Source organism: Hippopotamus amphibius, chromosome 12, assembly GCF_030028045.1.
Source record: "Hippopotamus amphibius kiboko isolate mHipAmp2 chromosome 12, mHipAmp2.hap2, whole genome shotgun sequence".
NCBI classification, from domain to species: Eukaryota; Metazoa; Chordata; class Mammalia; order Artiodactyla; family Hippopotamidae; genus Hippopotamus; species Hippopotamus amphibius.
In genome coordinates, this window is record NC_080197.1 from 27847551 (window position 1) to 27865099 (window position 17549).

The 17549-nt window shown below is 47.3% G+C and overlaps 1 protein-coding gene across 5 annotated transcripts in view; it reads left to right on the forward strand.

The window, feature by feature from the left end:
• Positions 1–3889: 3889 nt before the first annotated feature.
• BCL2L1 (BCL2 like 1) overlaps positions 3890–17549 on the forward strand; it is a 47561-nt gene continuing 33901 nt past the window's right edge. Inside the window, exons 1-2 of one of the 5 annotated variants that reach the window (XM_057702718.1) lie at positions 3890–4111; positions 5510–6203. In XM_057702718.1, coding sequence (XP_057558701.1) covers positions 5640–6203 — 564 coding nt within the window. In that variant the 5' untranslated portion in view covers positions 3890–4111; positions 5510–5639. Of the gene's footprint in view, positions 4112–4306; positions 5233–5509; positions 6204–17549 lie in introns of those variants that run through there. The other 4 variants (XM_057702716.1, XM_057702719.1, XM_057702717.1 and 1 more) reach the window with 4 other exon arrangements.

Consider the following 17549-nt stretch of genomic DNA (forward strand, 5'->3'; position numbering starts at 1 on the left):
AAATCACAGCTAACTTGAACAACCATTGACAAAAAAAGGGCAGATTTTTCTCATTTTTGCCAATCTGGTGGGTGTGAAATGGTATCTCACTGAGGTTTTAATCTGTATTTTCCCTGCTATCTAGTGAAGTTGAGCATCTACCTCAATCTCTGGTTTATTGATCACTCTATTTCTGTTCCTCTTTAGCATCTGCACAAGGGCTTTCTCCATTTTTCTTTTGTGTTTATCATATCGATTACCCAGGCTTTTTTCCTATGCATGGTATTTAGAGTTGAGATCATGTCACACATCTAAATTTTGTATACTTTTATTTTCACTTAACATTATACCATAAGCATCTCCTCATCATCTAAATCTCAGAAAACATGTTTTTTAAACAGTTTTCCAATTTAAAAAAAATATAGTCATGTTTAGATAATACAGAAAGTATAAAAAATAAAATAAAATCATCCATAATTTGACCATGTAGCAATAACTACGTTTTTGCATCCCGGCATAATTCTTTCTACTATATGTTGCATGTAATGTACATTTTTTAATAAATTAGAATAATTCTCAGTATAGGTTTGTAATCTTTTTTGTTCACAAAGTGTTATGTTTTGGGTATCTTCCCCCATCATTAAATATGTGTGAATTTAACCCATTTAAAGCATCACCCTATTTACTGAATTCTCAGTTTTAATTTTTCTTCCCTGTGTTATAAATAACCCTGTATAAACATCTCTGTGGATAAACTCTGGTTGCATTTCACTTCTTCTCTTAAATTCAATTCCAATCAAAGATTAGTTTTCAATGATCTTTCCAGAGCCATTTTTTTTAAGGCTTTTGATAAACATTGCAAAGTTCCCTTCCCCAAAGGCTCTATCTATCTCCCCCAACTATAAATCTCTCCATGCCCTTTCTGTTCAAAAAGCCTGGATGGCTCCTCCAGTGCCTATTTAGTATCTTGCACACACAGATACATGTTTACATTCAGTCTCCTTTGTCACCATTCCCTCTCAGACATCCCAATTTATTTCTCAGACACATGTGGACTCTCCTGTTAACTCTCCATACCTTTGCTCAGGCAGCGCCTTCCACCTAAAATACCCCTCATCTCCTCTGCCCTCTGCTGGTCTCCCAAAGCACATCATAGACTTCCATAATCAAAATGTCCACAATGAAATGATTGTAACATCACAGGTTTTAAAAATGGAAATCAGATCATGCCCTGCACCAGTTTAAAACCTTTCCACGGAACATAATAAAAAGTTCAGAAACTGAGACAAATACACTTGGGAATATAGATTATGGTAATGGAGACATTTCAAGTGAGTTGGGAAAAGATGATGATATTGGGATAACTGGGTAGTTATTTGAAAAAAAATTTATGGATTCCCACCTCCCACCTTACACTGAAGGGAATTTATGATGGAACAAACATTAAAATGTAAAATATGAAACCAAGGGGACTTCCCTGGTGGTCCAGTGGGTAAGATTCTGTGCTCGCACTGCAGGGGGCCTGGGTTCCATTCCTGCTTGGGGAACTAGATCCTTCATGTCTTAACTAAGAAGCCTGCATACCACAATGAGTCTGGGTGCCGCAACTAGAAGCCTGCCTGCTTCAACTAGGAGCCTGCCTGCTGCAACTGAAGAGCCCACATGCCACAACAAAGAGCTTGCATGCTGCAACTAAGACCCAGTGCAGGCTGAATAAATAAATAAAAATAAATAAATAAATAAATAAATAAATAAATAAAATATAAAACCAAGTAGAAGAAAACAAAGAATTATTTTTATAATATCACACTGGAGAAGGCCTTCATAAGAATGACATAGACCCTGGAAACCACAAAGGAAAAGATTCATACGTTAAAATACATAGAAAATAAAAGTTTTTCCATGGTAATCAGTAATAAGCTGGAAAACTATTTACAACTTATATGTATAAAAAAAGGATAAACATTTTACAAATCAATGAGAAAAAAAGTTTAACAAAAAGACCAACTGAAAAAAGGGCAAATGAAATGAACAGAAAATTCATCAGAACAAAACCTCCCCCCACCAAGAAAGACTCACAAATATGAAAAATTGTTCAACTTCACTCAGTAAAAAGAAATGAAAAATAAAAGTGCCTCTCAGTTTTTATCTATCTGGTGAGGATAAAAAGGTTTGATAACACACTGTGTAGCTCAGGATGTGAGGAAATAGGCAGTCTCATACTTTACTGATGGTAGGACAAACTGGTACAGTTGCTATGTAGAGCACATTGCCAATATCCATTAAAACAAAACAGAAACAAATTCATATACTCAGTTACCGGTAATTCCACTTCAGGGAATTTACTTAACAGATGACCCACATATGCAAAATAATGAATGGACAAGTTATAGCTTTATTTATAATAAGATAGGACTGGAAACTACCTAAATGTTTCCAAATAGGGGACTGGGCAAGTAAATTATGGCATATCTTTATAAAGTCGTGCGTTAATTTAAGAAATTAAGGCAGACTGAAAACAGAGCTCAGCAAAAAAAAAAAAAAAGCAATAAGTAGAAGCGTTTATAGCAAGTGACTGGTTGTGTAAAATATTTATACATATAAATTTGCTTGTGAATATAGTGACCATCTCTGAAAGACTACAGAGGAAAGGGCTTAAGAGTGATGACCTCTGTGAGGGGAACCAGGGATTGGAAAGCAGGGGTGGGAAGAGGACTTTCTAATTCTATGCTTTTTGGTACATTTTTAATGTCTTATTTTTAATCAATTAAATTGCCACAAAATAAAACACCTTTCAATGTTTAGAATCAAGTCCAACTCACTTTCACGGTCAACTGTTCAACTTCCTCTCACACCACATTTGCCCTCCCTCAGTCACACTGCTTCTCCTTCAGTTTCTGAGACAGACAAGATCTTCCTGCCTCAGGACACTTTCACAAGCCACTCCCTCTGCCAAGGCTGATGTTCTCTAAACTCTTCCGATGGATTGGCATCTTCTTACACTTCAGGTCTTGGGTTCTATGTTATCTCTTAAAAGAGGCCATCTCTGGTACCCTACACAAACAATTGAAACAATTGAAAAAAACAGTTCAAAAATTGCCTCTCTTCCTCACTGGGCAGGAAGGGCAAGACTTACATCTCTGACCACCCACTTTAAAGGAGCACCTCTTCCTTCACTCTCTTGTTTTTTTTTTTTGTTTGTTTGTTTTGTTTTTCTGGCACACGGGCTTAGTTGCTCCGTGGCATGTGGGATCTTCCTGGAGCAGGGACCGAACCTGTGTCCCCTGCACTGGCAGGCGGATTCTTAACCACTGCGCCACCTAGGAAGCCCCCTCCTTCACCCTCTTTATGACAATACCTGATTTGTTTTCTTCAGAGCACTAGTCACTATTTGAAATTACCTTCTTTGTCTTCTTAGCTGTTTACTGTCTCTCTCCATCTCAAGGGTTTAAGTCTCTCTGAAAGCACGGGCCATGTCTTGTCTTGTTCCTCATTCTATCTTCAGCAACCCAAACAATAAACATTTGCTGAGTGAATTTATGCAGCATAGGCTATGGACTTCACAAATAACAACTCTTTTAATCACAATAACTCCATGAGGCAGGGTGGGTTTTACTTATCTGCAGTTATGGATAATTGAGGCACGCACAGCTGAGTAACTTGCCCAACCAGCAAATCTAGAATCCAAGACACAAGGTTCTTAGCCACAACGCGATGCTTTTTCGATATATAAACTGACGGGTGGAAGAAGCTGACTAAATGAATGAATGAATGGAAATGTGAATGTAAACTTTGATTTTTTTCTTTCTTGTGTCTTCGTATTCCCCAGCTCTACCGCAAGGGGGCGCTCTCTCCCAGTTCTTGACGCCAGTCCTCAAGGCGCGCACTCCCTTTGCGTCTCGGGCTCGCGCGCGCTGCCGCAGCACCGGAAGTGACTGAGCTTGCAAGTTCCCCCGGTGTCTTCAGGGGAAACTGAGGCCGGCTCGTTCGGAAGAGACAGCGCGAGCCGTCAGCCAGGTAGGCCGGCCCGGGTCCGCGGCGCGGAACTTTGCAGTGAAGAGCGCTCGCGTCCGGAAACAACCTGGCCGATGAAGGGGGTATGTGGCCCCCCCACGGCTCGCGGGGCTCGCAGGTGAGAGCGCCGACTCCCTTGTGCGTGGCGGGCGCTGCGCCCAATGGGAGCCCTCGCCGTCCTGCTTCCGTGCTACCTGGGCTCGCTGATTGGCTACGCTGGGGCGGTCCGCCGGGGGTGAGACCCCGCCTCCCAGAAAGGTCTAGGGGGCGCCCCTGAGGGAGAGCGGTTGCCTAGCAACGGGGCGGTGGCCGGGTGGGTACCGGGCTTAGCGCGCGGAGGAAGCCGCGAGGCCGCAGCCCACCACCCCCGCCTCGGGAGAGGTGCAGCCCCCAGCCCCCAAGCCCTCCCGGGGGCGTCAGCAAGCCGCCTTGGGCCTGTCCCCAGGAAAACGTGGTCCCAGCTGTGGGGCGGGGGGCGGCTCGAGCAGGCCTCGACCCTCTCTCTGACCCGAGGAGAGGCCCGGCGCCTCACCCTCGCGGGCTCTTTGTGCTGGGCGCCGGCGGCCATTGTGTCCGTGCGGGGAATGGAGGACCTGGCAGTCCCCCACCGCCACCGCCACGTCCAGGGCCTTTGGGGAATTCAAAGAAAACCATTGGCGTTTCGCGGGGGTCCCCGGCTTTCAGTCTCCCAGAAAGGCCCGTGGATGGCCTTTCCAAAGTCAGACCGCAGATCCGAGGCAGTGTTCCCCTTTCTCCGTCCCTCATCGAAACCTTGAGCCCCATTGAGAAGTCCCTTCAGGGTTTCTTCGGAAGCCTCACCCTGGGCTGGTACTTAAATAGGAGAGAAAACAAAAAACTAAACCTCACACCAGCCACCTCCGAGAGAGTTCTCCTGGCTCCCAGTAGGAGGCGGAGAGCCAAGGGGCGTGCAAGAGCGAGGGGGCTGGGCTCGCGGGTGGCAGGAGGCCACGGCTGCTGAGCGGCCGCCCTCGATCTGGGCGATGGAGGAGGAAGCAAGCGAAGGGGCCGGTTCTTGAGCTTCGTAATTCCTGTGTCGCCTTCTGAGCTCGCAGTCCTCCGGGTCGCATGATCTCTCCAGCCGGAGCTGCATTTTTTGCCAGCCGCCGCGAGGCCAGTTGAGTTACCGGCATCCCCTTTGCCACCTCCTCTCCCGACCTATGATACAAAAGATCTTCCGGGGGCTGCACCTGCCTGCCGTCGCCCGAGACGGATTTGAATGTAGGTGATGCGGGGGTGGGGGTAGGGGGCAGACTGCCCATGGGGGTGACTTTCTGAGGAAGACATTTCGGAGAAAAGGGGGTGGCTGAGGAAAAAAAAAAAAGGCCGGTGTGATGATTCAGAGCCCACTGGTGCTTTCAATTTGACTTCATTGAAGTCGCTTGGAAGCTAGACCCAGACCTTCATAAGAGCCACAAAGAACCCAGTGTAGGTGCTTGGAGGGGGAGTGGGATGTTGTAGGGTAAATGGCATGCATATTAATTTTTTTTTCCTGAAGCTTTTTCTCTCCCTTCAGAATCTTATCTTGGCTTTGGATCTCAGAAGAGAACCACTAAGCAGAGACCAGACTCAGTGAGTAAGCAGGTGTTTTGGACAATGGACTGGTGGAGCCCATCCCTATTATAAAAATGTCTCAGAGCAACCGGGAGCTGGTGGTTGACTTTCTCTCCTACAAGCTTTCCCAGAAAGGATACAGCTGGAGTCAGTTTAGTGATGTGGAAGAGAACAGAACTGAGGCCCCAGAAGGGACTGAATCAGACATGGAAACCCCCAGTGCCATCAATGGCAACCCATCCTGGCACCTGGCGGACAGCCCTGCGGTGAATGGAGCCACTGGCCACAGCAGCAGCTTGGATGCCCGGGAGGTGATCCCCATGGCAGCGGTGAAGCAAGCGCTGAGGGAGGCTGGCGATGAGTTTGAACTGAGGTACCGGCGGGCATTCAGTGACCTGACATCCCAGCTTCACATCACCCCAGGGACAGCGTATCAGAGCTTTGAGCAGGTAGTGAACGAACTCTTCCGGGATGGGGTGAACTGGGGTCGCATTGTGGCCTTTTTCTCCTTCGGTGGGGCACTGTGCGTGGAAAGCGTAGACAAGGAGATGCAGGTATTGGTGAGTCGGATCGCAACTTGGATGGCCACTTACCTGAATGACCACCTAGAGCCTTGGATCCAGGAGAACGGCGGCTGGGTAAGGACCACGTCCCTTGTGTGTCCCTTTTCTTTGGCCTCTGGTCAGATCCCAACAGCCTTTCCCCTGTGTCTCTTTCTGTTGTTTTGGGTGGTTATTGGAGATGTTGTTTGTTCAGGAGATGTGACTAGCCTCATTGCACCACCAGAGGTTAACTGTTCTGAAATACAGATGACCTAGTTCTGCAAGGACCAGACATCTTCATTCTGGTCGTTCTCATGACCCTACTCTTTCGTACTTGTGTTCCATCTTCTTCACAGAGGAAAACATAGGCTGTGTGTTCATTTGGCCCCGAACCTTTGAGGGTGGGAATGTAGTCCAGTGTTGCCCTCACCCTGACATAATGGCTCAACATACTTAGGGGTGATGAGTGTAATGCCTGGAGAAGATAGTGAGTATCAGTGACCTACAGGCGCCTTCAATCTTACTCTCTGAGATGTCAATCCTGTCCCAGGCTTCCCTCCCCCAAATCAAGTTCCCTTTATTTCAGAGTTTGCACAACCAGGCTTTGCATCCCACTGGCTTGGATGGCTGAGGATTGTCTGATTTTAGGGTATAAGATGTGCCAGTGGGCCAGTTGTGTTTGTGCTGCGCCCCTATGTTCATTGGCTCTAAAGTATGCAACTTTCTGTGTGGTTGGCCAGTTTACTGAGCTCTTGCTGTGTCTCGTATTAAGCCCAGAGACTTTGCACCTCACTGCCTGGGGTCGGTTGGGGAGCTCCAGCTGTTCTGCCTGTCGCTTTGCAGCCAGGGCCCTGGGGCCTCTTCACTGAGCACTGTTTGCTGGCAAAGCAAGAACCTGGTCTGTGGGGCTCCTTGGGACATTGAGATTCTGTGACAGACTTCAAAAACAAACTGATACATGCAAGTGTAGGGTCCCAGCCCTGTCAACTTAACTAGCCATGTGACCTTGGACAGGCCAGTTTACCTTGAGCCTCAGCTTCTTCCACTAAAAAGATGTGGCAAGCCCTCTTTGCCTTGCAGTCCTTGTAAATCTTGGAGCTAATGTTAGCAGTGACAGACACCAGCAAGCTTGCTGTAGTAGTTGTTGTCGGTCCCAGGTACACTTTCTGGGCCCAGGAGTCGTTCCTCATTCCTGTGCCGGCGAAGAGAATTCCCTCTCCCATCACCAAGTCAGGATGAGAGAGTGGTGAGAGATTCTTTACCCGTGGTCATTGCAGGCAGTTTTTGCTTTTTTGCAGTGAACTCAGTCCTATCTCCTTGCTTATCTCCTTGCCTCGGGGAGGTGAGGACTTATGAAAGGTATTCTGTCCCCTCAGAAAACCCAGAAAATCAAGCAGGCTGTGGAAAATAAGTCATCTATTGAGGAGCTGAGGTGGAAAGGACCATGCATCATGGACTCAGGAATGTTAAGAATGCAATTATCCAGAGGCTGGGCCTAGGGCGTGGCAGGCACTTCAGTTCACCACGCTGAGCAAGGGACCTCCTGGAACCCCACCCCCTGTCTGATTTCCCATTTCTTTGCAACTTTATCAACTCTTCCTGCTGCCAGTTCTTGTAAAAGGCAAAGAGGTCAAGTCAGTAGAGGTCACATGACTGGGGTGGGGTTGGGGAGGTAAAGGTGTAGGGCTTTCTTTAGCTAAGGCTGACCAGACTTGAAAGCCTTTCAGTAAATGAACTCCCTGGGGGGATAAATGATTAAATAGTTCCTGTAGGTTTGTACGATGACCTCTCTTATTCTCTCCTGCTTTGATTCTCTTTGGGGGCAAATATTTATTTAGCTTCTTACAGGAGGGACCGGATTCCAGCGTTTCTGACACACCCTCTGAGGCATCTCCAAGTAGAGACTTGGGCCGTTTGCCCACTTTGTCTGACTGTTGTCTTTGGCTGGTGGTCCTAATACCAGGTGGGTTGTGGCCAGCTATTAACAAAAGGCAGTGTGGGAGAGGTTCCTGGCCTGCCAGCCTCTGAGAGGGCTCTCTGGACCAGAGAATTCTTAGTCACCCAGTGTTGCATGGTTTTAGATACAGCAGCACTGGGCATGTTTCCAAAGGTTTTAGACACAGCAGCACTGGGCAAGTTCATTAGATCACCACTGTACTGAAATTCCATTTTCTGTCTCTTTGCTCAAGAATTATCAGAGCCCATTGGACAGCATACTATATGTTACTTCCTCTTGGTGAACAGAGAGGATGTGTGCAGAAGAGCCAGTTATGTCAAAACCATTTCTGGGCATGCATTCTCCCTGAGGCCAGGAGGTAAAGAACATGTGACATGGGATCCTTTGGGTAGAAGGTACCTGCCTACTTCCCTGTCAGGGACCATCCTGTTTGAGCTATGGGCTGGCTACGCAAGTGCATCTCATAACCTTCCTAGAGGCTGTGGCTGGGGGGATCCATGATCGTGGGAGTTAAGAGCCATTCCACCCTGGGATATGCTCTAAATTTAGCATCCCAACAGGAAAGGAAAAGGAAATGAGCCTTTACAGAGTACATCTTATGTGTAAGGCATTGTGTTAGTTCTTTTACTTATGCCACCAGAATTCACTGAGCATCTGCTCTGAGGCAGGCACGTGCTAGGTGCTGGCCATGAGCCAGACATGGTACTTTTTTCATGGAAATGACATGCAATTTCATATACTGCACACAATAATCTTCTAAGGTAGGTGGGTTTATTCCCAGTTTACATATGAAGCTCCTGGTAGCTAAGTAACTGGCCCCAGGTATTCCTCAGCCAGTTAAGTGACTGACTGAGAATTTACACTTAGGTGGGCCTGACTCCAAAGCCTAAACCTTTTCCCTCCATATCAAGTTGTCCTAGGAGTAATAATGTGAGCCAGAGGTGCTGTTGGGCCAAACAAAACATGCCTGTGGAAATGCTCACTTGAGTCTGTGATGCAGGACTTGTTCAGGGGCTGCAGGAAGAACAGCACCTTTGTTGGCAGTAGCAGGCTGCCAAAGGCATGTGTGTAAGCCTCTGCACATTCTGGCACTAGTAAAACTCAAGTGGGTATCAGGGTTTTGCCCAGTGAAAATGGGCTTCTTGTTAATTTTTTCATTGTTCAAACCTTTTCAAGCCCTACCAGTAGGTAAGAATTGTGTGCATAAGGGAGAAGATGGCCTGCTCCAGGTATGGCTACTTAATTGTGGGTGATGCTCCAAAGAACTGAAATTCCACACCACGGCCTACCTGGATTTACCTGGCAAGATGCTGAACCTGTTTGTCTCTCTTGTCCATCTATCTCTCCCACCTGTAAAATGAAATAATGATAGCCACCTGCCATAGCTTGACTCTAGTAAAGGATCTAGAACAAAGGCTCTCCTTGGGCCTTAATTGTAGGGTGGAGGCACCTATTTTAATGAATGGGCTGCCTGCCTCCGAAAACTGAACTTTGTCCCCAGAGTTTCTTGAGAAACAAAGCCAGCCCTTGAGATTTTTATTCACCTAGAATGGTAGGGACAGAGTGTTTCTGGAGCTTTCCAGTGGGAATGTGGACAGCTAATGTGGGGACCCAGGTAGGCCAGGCCATTTTGAAATAGCTGTCCCTGGGAAACCCCTTAGCTTGATGGAAACACTGTTGCTGAAAGTAATGAACCATTGTTGGGGCGAGGTGGGGTTGGACATAATTTGGCCTTTCCCAGGCTGCATGGCTCTGTGGTCTTCTAGTTTCTGTAGGTTTCTTCTTGCCTATTCTGGCTTCTTTGGCCGATGTATGCTTCGCTGAAGCACCTCAGCGACCTTTGCAGATCCTCAGCAGCTGTTGGCAATTCTGCGGTTTTCTTGGGGAAACCCCATTAGAAACCCCAAACGTGGAAATTTTTAGTAATCTCATTCAGGTCCCAAAGTGAGATAGAAGTGTCTCAGGGGCTCCCCCTCAAAACACCCGGTTCTTCTGGATGTGCATCTGAAGTTGCCCTTAAAACTCCATCACCATCACAGGGTTTTCCAGGCTTCCTAGGACTGATTTCCCCAGTAGCCCCACGAGCCCTTCAGCTTCTGGTAGAAAATTACCCAGGTATTTTTCAGGGGGCCCCAGCGGAACCTAGAGGGTTTTCTTGGCTTTTGTGTGGGTAGTCACCAGATTTGTTTGGGCTACAGGAAGCAGCAGTTGTTAGTTGTCCCTTCCCCAGCAGGTATCTGTCCTGAGGCCAGTGGCTTGAGCATCCTCCCTGGTTGGTTTTTCCAGCACCCTCAGCCTTCCATCACAGGACTTTCTTTTAGCAGCCATGGTTTTGTCTGGGTTTAGCGTGGATAGATTTAGGGGTAATTCCCAGTGAGCTGCTCTTCTACAGCAACATAATCTACTACCTTAATTAGCAGGGCCTTGTCCCCACCCCCAACCTTCAGCCTCATTCCACGGAGTCCTCCCCAAGGACTCCCTCTCTTTTCTTTGAAGGAGCCACTCTGCTCCTGGATCTGCTTCTCTTCTGTCTCTTCAGCCGGCAGTCTGTCTTGCCCATTCCCAGTTGGCAGATCTGAGTCAGACAGTCCCACTGGGTCTTTTTGTTTAGCCTGGGGAAGAGAAGACTCAGGAGACCATGATCACTGGTTTCAAATATCTGGAGGAAGATGGGTTAAGCCTTTTTTATTGGTATAGTACCCAGCAGAACTTGGATAAGTGAATCACAGGGATAGCATTTAAGGTAGTAGAAAGAAGACATCTCTAACACTACCAGACCTACTACTAGGTTTAGGAGCTTCCTGAGGATGGAGTCCACCTCTTGTCCATACTTGTTTAATCGGCACTGAGCAGAGGTCTTAGGCATAGCAGGTACCTGATGGAAGAGAAGCCCACTAAATTTCTGAAGAAATAGACACTTATCAAACTAGGATAATAGTAATGGGAATTGCCCTTTATCTAATCATTCATTCATTGATTTAGATAGTATTAACTGAGCTCCAACTATGTGTCTGGCTGTCCTAGGCACTGGCAGTACAGCATTAAATAAAATTAAGTTTCTGTGTTGTGAAGCTCACATTCTAGTGGGGAGAAGCAGACAACATGTAATTACATACATACATTACATATATCAGGTGATACTAAGTGCTGTGAAGAAAATAAAGCACATTGAGTCATAGGACATGCCTAGCAAAGGAGGTAGGGCTGCAGTTTTAAAAGAGGGCCTAGGGAAGGCATCACCAAAAGGTAGTATTTGAGCCAAGACCTGAAGAAGGTAAGATGGTGGTTGATAGGGGTACCTGTAGAAAGCGTGTTATAAACAAGAGGGCTGGACTCAGGAGGGAGTGTGCTTGGTATGCTCAAGAATGAGCAAGAAGGCCAGTGTAGCTGCAGAAGAAACAGCAAGACGGAGTGCAGTAGAAGGTGAGATGGGAGAGTGGTTGGGATTCGGTGGGGGAGAGGTAGCCAGGGGCCCAGTCACATAGCCATCACAGGCAATGATGAGGACTTGGCTTTGGTTGAATGAGAGAGAGGCCAGGAGAAGATTAGGAGCAGGGGTGAAATGATCTGAATTCTGCAAGGATGGCAGCCAAGAGGAGGCTGGTGCAGCTGTCAGGTGAGAAGGAAGAGTGGCTTGCATCAGGAGGTGGAGGTAGAAATGGTGAAAAGGGACCAAGACCAGGCTTGCACATGGCATATTGATGGGTTCGGCAACCTTGAAAGCCACATTTTTTAACCACTTGGAGGTCATAGAATCAGGGCTAAATAAGCTAGATGGTCTTCAGGGATAGTGTCTTCAAATGTGGTATGCTGAATGGTCCTCCTCCATTCTAGCACTATTTCTGTATAACTGTACCATGTCTGGGTTGAGGTCCCAGATCACCTTTGTCTAGCTCTGTGACCTTGGGCAAGCTCCTTGAACTGTCTGAACCTGGCGGCAAATGTTACCTGCCTCACAAAGTCATGACAAAGACCTAACGAGATCTGCCTGAGATGCATAGAGCCTGGCACAGGTTGGTATGGTAATTCTGATCATCTTTGCCACAGAACTCGTGTTGGAGACCCATTCACAGATTTGGACTCCATAGTGACCTTCGGGCACATCCTTAGGGCAGGCAGGCCCTAGCAGTGTTCTTGTCCTGCCAGAAGCTCTATATGCTCCTTTGCCATGCTGGTCAAGCACTGGTCTTAGTCAGAATCCCAGTTCTAGCCTCAAATCTGCCTCAACTCACTGTCTCACCTTGGCCAAGTGACTTTACCCTTAGGCCCCAGTTTCCTCATCATTAAGATGGAGGGTTGAAGTTGAGTCTAGGAATCCTGCTTCTTACTGGCTCTAGGCCTTGTGGTGGATTCCACCATTATGGCATAGTTCACGAGAGTTATGCTCTAGGATGGCTCTTTCCTTTCAATAGCTGCAGCACTTTAATTGCTAAAAATTAACTAATCCCAGTGTTAATGTGGGGTAGTTTGTCACTGACCCCACAATAATTCTACTCCACATTTATGTAGCACTTTACAGCTTAGCAAGCACTTTCATATTCACCTTGCCTTTTTAAATTAAAAAAAAATTTTTTTTCTTAATGGAGTGAGTTCTGCTCATTATTTCCCTGAGGGACTGTGGTTCCAGTGTTCCCAGATACTTTTGTTGAGTTTTTTTTTTTGTCCACACAACACAGCATCCTGGATATTAATTCCCTGACCAGGGATCGAACTGTGCCCCTGCAGTGGAAGCGCGGGAGTCCTAACCGCTGAACTTCCAGGGAATTCCCCCCACCTTGCCTTTTTGATGCTTATAACTAACCACCCAGGGAGCTGAGCAGGGGGAAATCAGGCTGAGAAAGATGAAGTGATTTGCCCAAGGTTACATCAGGAGGAAGATGCTGGGTTTGGGTTTTCAAATCTTGACTAGATCACTTAACGTGCTGTGTGACCTTGGGCAAGTCTTTTAACTTGTAAATGGCTATAATAGTGCCCTGTTCTGAAGATTCAGTGAGTTAATTCATGTCGTAAGGCTCTCAGAATAGTGACCATCAGTATCAGCAGCAACTAGCAGCCACAACCTAGGGCTCCTTCAGTCACATCATCTGGCTTTCCGTTTATTACATATTGATTTTTGTAAATAGTGTTTTTGCAGTTAGAAACTGCCTTTGGGACCTTCTGCTACTTGGTTTCATCCCTGATGAGACTCTCAGGCCTAGCCAGAGCCTTAGGGCTAGCTCCAAGCTACAGGGCTTTTTGGGCAGACTCCAGAGCTCCCCTCGGAACCAAAGGTTTTTCTTTCGCTCTTCAGGAAATGCCATTGCAATGACTTCCATGGACTGCTTCCTGTCCCAACCCTGTAGCCGGATTCTTGCTGGCAATAGTGTGGAAATTAGAAAGTAATATCCCTAAAGGCTCCCCCACACACAAACTCCTTTTTTTGGCCATGTCTCTCCCTTTCCTCTTGTCAGTTACTTTCTTTGCTCCCTCCCCCTTCACCCTTCACCCAGCTTCTCTCTCCAGCCCGTGATCATCCCTTTAAGATGTAGAAAATGCATTTCCACTGAGTTCTGTCAGACCTTTCCACCCACCTCACACTGGGGGTTGGTCAGAACTCCTGGGTTTTCTGGCTCTACGCTTAGTAGCAGTTTTAGTCTTGGACTCCCCCTAGAGGGACATTAAACTTGTCACTTGCAGTGCCTTGTGTCATCCATTAACCCTGGATTCCCCCAGGAGTCATCACCCCCCCACACACACACACAGAGGCCCAGGACTCCTCAGAGAGGTCTTCGAGGTTTGGCATGTAGAAATCCTGCCTCATGGAGACAGATGACAGAGGGTAGAGTGAAGCGGAGCCTGCCACCCCCTCCCTGTGATCACCTTTCAGGAGGAAGCTAGAAGGTTGAAAACCTTGTTGGACAATCATCTGAGGAATGGGAGCTAGCCTGGGAGGGGATTGGAACGCACTCAACTATGCCTCAGATCCTTTGTTCCGCTCTTGAAAGGGAAACATTCCCCTCCCTTCTCGCTGGCCACACACACACGTGCCTTTGTTCCCCCGAGTCAGGCGGGGCTGGGAACACTGTGTCCTTCCAAGGAGCCTGACTTGCCTCCCCAGAGGCTGGCCTCCTGGTCAGCGGGACTGAGATTTTTGCTTAGGAGCCCCCAGCCTCATGTCCTTTCCGTAGAGGAGTCTTTCTCCCAGAGGCTGATAACTTGTCTACAAACAGCTGCCCAGGGACTTCCCTGGAATTCTTCCATGGGATACCCATGTCCCAGGATTACACAGTACCTCCCTCTTATTCCATTTGGTGATTAATATTATTGTTCACGTTCCTATTAATAGCACATAACATTTATCAAGTGCTTATTCTATGCCAGGCATTGTTCAAAATGCCTTACATGTATTAATTTGTTCCATTCGCAGAGCAACACTCTGAAGTTGCTACTATTATTATCCCTATTTCAAAATGAGAGAACTGAGGGACAGAGAGATTAAACAATTTATGCAGGGTAGCATGGTAAGCTACTCCTGTGAGGGGAGCTTCCAAGCTCACACTTTTAAACACTACACTGTGCCCCCTCCCCCGACTGTACCAGTGTCCAAATGATTGTTGGTATTTATTCAGCGCTCACTATGTGACAGGGCTGTCACCAATTTCATCTCTGTGTTACTGTCCAGCAACCTCAGCATTATAGGTCAGTGAGGTTCTGGGGGATTCAGTTAGTAGGAAGCAGAGTCAGGATTTGAAATCAGGTCTGTCCAAGCCTGTGTTCTTTATCTGTAAGCCATCGTAAAAAATTCTACAAGGTAGGTGCTGTCATCTTCATTTTATAGTTGAGAAGTCTAAGACTCAGAGAAAAGTGACATGCTCAGGCCCTCACAGGCTAATACCAGGATGACCTGGGATTCAGACCTGACATGTTTGTCTTCACAACACTTTACCTTAGTGGTCTGTAGCATGATGATAATTGCTTTTATGTACATGATAACACATTATAACTCACCAGACTTCTTTGTATACATCATGTCATGGTGAGGTGGGTGAGGTAGGTATGTTCAGTCCCATTTCAGGGAGGAAACTAAGGCAAGGGGACTTGTCCCACAGTAAATGGTTTAGAATTCTAGCTTTTTAACTCAGTGTTATAGATGTTGCCTGCCTTCCCTAAGGCTGGATTCATTGCTCAGAGATGTCCTCAGAGTTTTGTTTCATTTGTTAAATCAGCAAATAATGGTGAATGCTTTATTCGCACTAAGTGCTGGAGATACTATGGGTACTGCCATGAGGAGGACTGAGTCCCATCCCTCAGTGGTCTGTTGCCATGCCCCACACCTTGGGCCTTGCTGGTGTCCTTCAGCCATCGGAGTCAGGCTGTGTGCATCACCCCTATGTCTCCTCAGCTCCCAGACACACCAGGCAAGGTTCATTGTAGTGTGTGCTGATCACTTTCTACATACCCATAGATAAAACTCTGCACTCAGGTTTGAAACTTAGCTTAATTACTTGCTGATAGTGTAGCCCTAGACAAATCAGTGTTAAGTTCTCATCCATAAATCTGAGAGAATAGTATCGGCCTACCAGAGTAAGCAAGGTTCAGATGAGAAAGTGAAATGCAAAAGTGTTTTTTAGTAATAATGACAGATGCTGTGTGTTGAGTGCTTGCTCTGTGCCAGGTGCTATGTTTATGTCCCTGACATACTCATCTTGTTTGGTCCTCACAACTGCTTTGGTGTGAAGATGGAGAATCCAGAGCTTCAAGAGGCTCTATGACATGTCCACAGTAACACACCTTGTAAGTGGCAAAGCCAGGGCTGGCACTCAGCTGTATCTAATGCCAAAGCCTACCCTCAAGTCACGGCGTCATTGCTTCTTTGCAGGCCTGGACTGGCTTATTTTACCCTGAGTACCTGGCACAGGGCCTGGGGTTGGGCAAGGGCTCAGCCAGGATCTGCTCAGTGAACATGAAGGGTTGTTATTATTATATGCAGGTTAGGCTACAAAAATGTTTCTGTCTTTAAGGAAGAAAACTCATTTAAAGCAGTAGGAATGGACTCACAATGCTTGGTGAATGGCTCCAGGCAAACTGTGCCAAATCTGTAGTGTAGACTCTAGAAATGCAAGAAGACAGACTTGCTGGCTACATCCCACAGGTGCCCTGGACCTCTGCCAAACCAGCCCACTTCCACCATCAGCTACTCAATTGGTGGCTCGGCCCAGGGGCCTCCACCTTCAGCCTGCATCATCCTGTGCACCTCTCCCTCACCAACTGGGTTACCAGCCCAGACCCTCTTCTGTGCCAGTAGTGGAAAGTGTCAGGAAGAAGAAAGGTCACTAGAGACTTGGATGATAGCTTTCCCAGCAAGGTGGCTTTGTGCAGTTCACACCGAGTCCTCAGTTTTCTTATCTGTAAAATGAAGGTAGCAGTCATCCCTTAATGAAGATAATGGTAGTAATCTCTTTTGCATAGGCTTGCCTGGATCACTCTTCCCCTAGATCTGATCAGGGCTATCTTAGCATTTAGGTCTCAACTCAAATATCACCTCTCCAGAGGCCACCTCTCTTTACCTCTTTACTGTCTGACTCCTCTTGTAAAAGCTAAGCTCCCAGAGTGTAGGGGCTTTGTCTCAATTTTCCTTCATCCCCAGCATCTAGCAGAGTGCTTGGCACATGGGATCCACTTGGTAAATACTTGCTGAATGAGTGAGGGACTCTGTAGCCTACCTAGCACAGTGCCTGAATACAGTATGCTCAGTCAGTGTTAGGCATCATTACTACCTACTAGGAAGATGTGGACCATGAAGGTGTTCAGTAAGTGAAAAGAATGTGGCAAGGGCAACCTTGGTAAGTAAGACGGATTCAGACAAAGCTGGAGGGGGGAATGTGTTTGAAGCATGTGGGAGACAGCGAGGAGGCAGACTGGTGGAAGAGGGTCTGGGCTGTCAGTAAAGCTGCTCAGGGAGAAGGGAATGGTGAATGATGACGGAGACCCCTGGACAGAGGGATGGGGGTAGTTGATGGTAGAGGTGGGCCCAGTGGGCAGAGGCCCAACACCAGAGCCATGCAGCCAGGTCTCTGGTTATCACTGGAAGAGAGACTCCCTTGCCAGCCAGGGCTCAGCAGGCAGAGCTGCAGGGAGAAAAAAGCCAGAGGCACCTGCAACCTGTGGATCAGGTAGGCTGCCTTGGTTGTTATTTTGGGGCTCCAGGCCAGGTGCAGATTCAAAGGCTTGATTGAAGCCTTTTGGCAACTCTGGTCTCAGCAGGGTAAACATCACCTGTCTCCTTCCACCTGTGGCAACAATGCCAGGAAGGTACCCTGGGCAGGCCCAAAGGGGCCCAGCTTTCTTGCTGCCCTCATGGAGTAAGAGATACCCCCCAGGAGAGGCCACTCCCTCCCTGTCCCACAGCTCCCTTTCCGAAGAGCTCAGGTGGCAATAAGGTACCTCCTGTCCAAGAGGCCCCCATAGTTCCGGCACATGGAAGGCAGGGGTGGGGCATTAGGAGC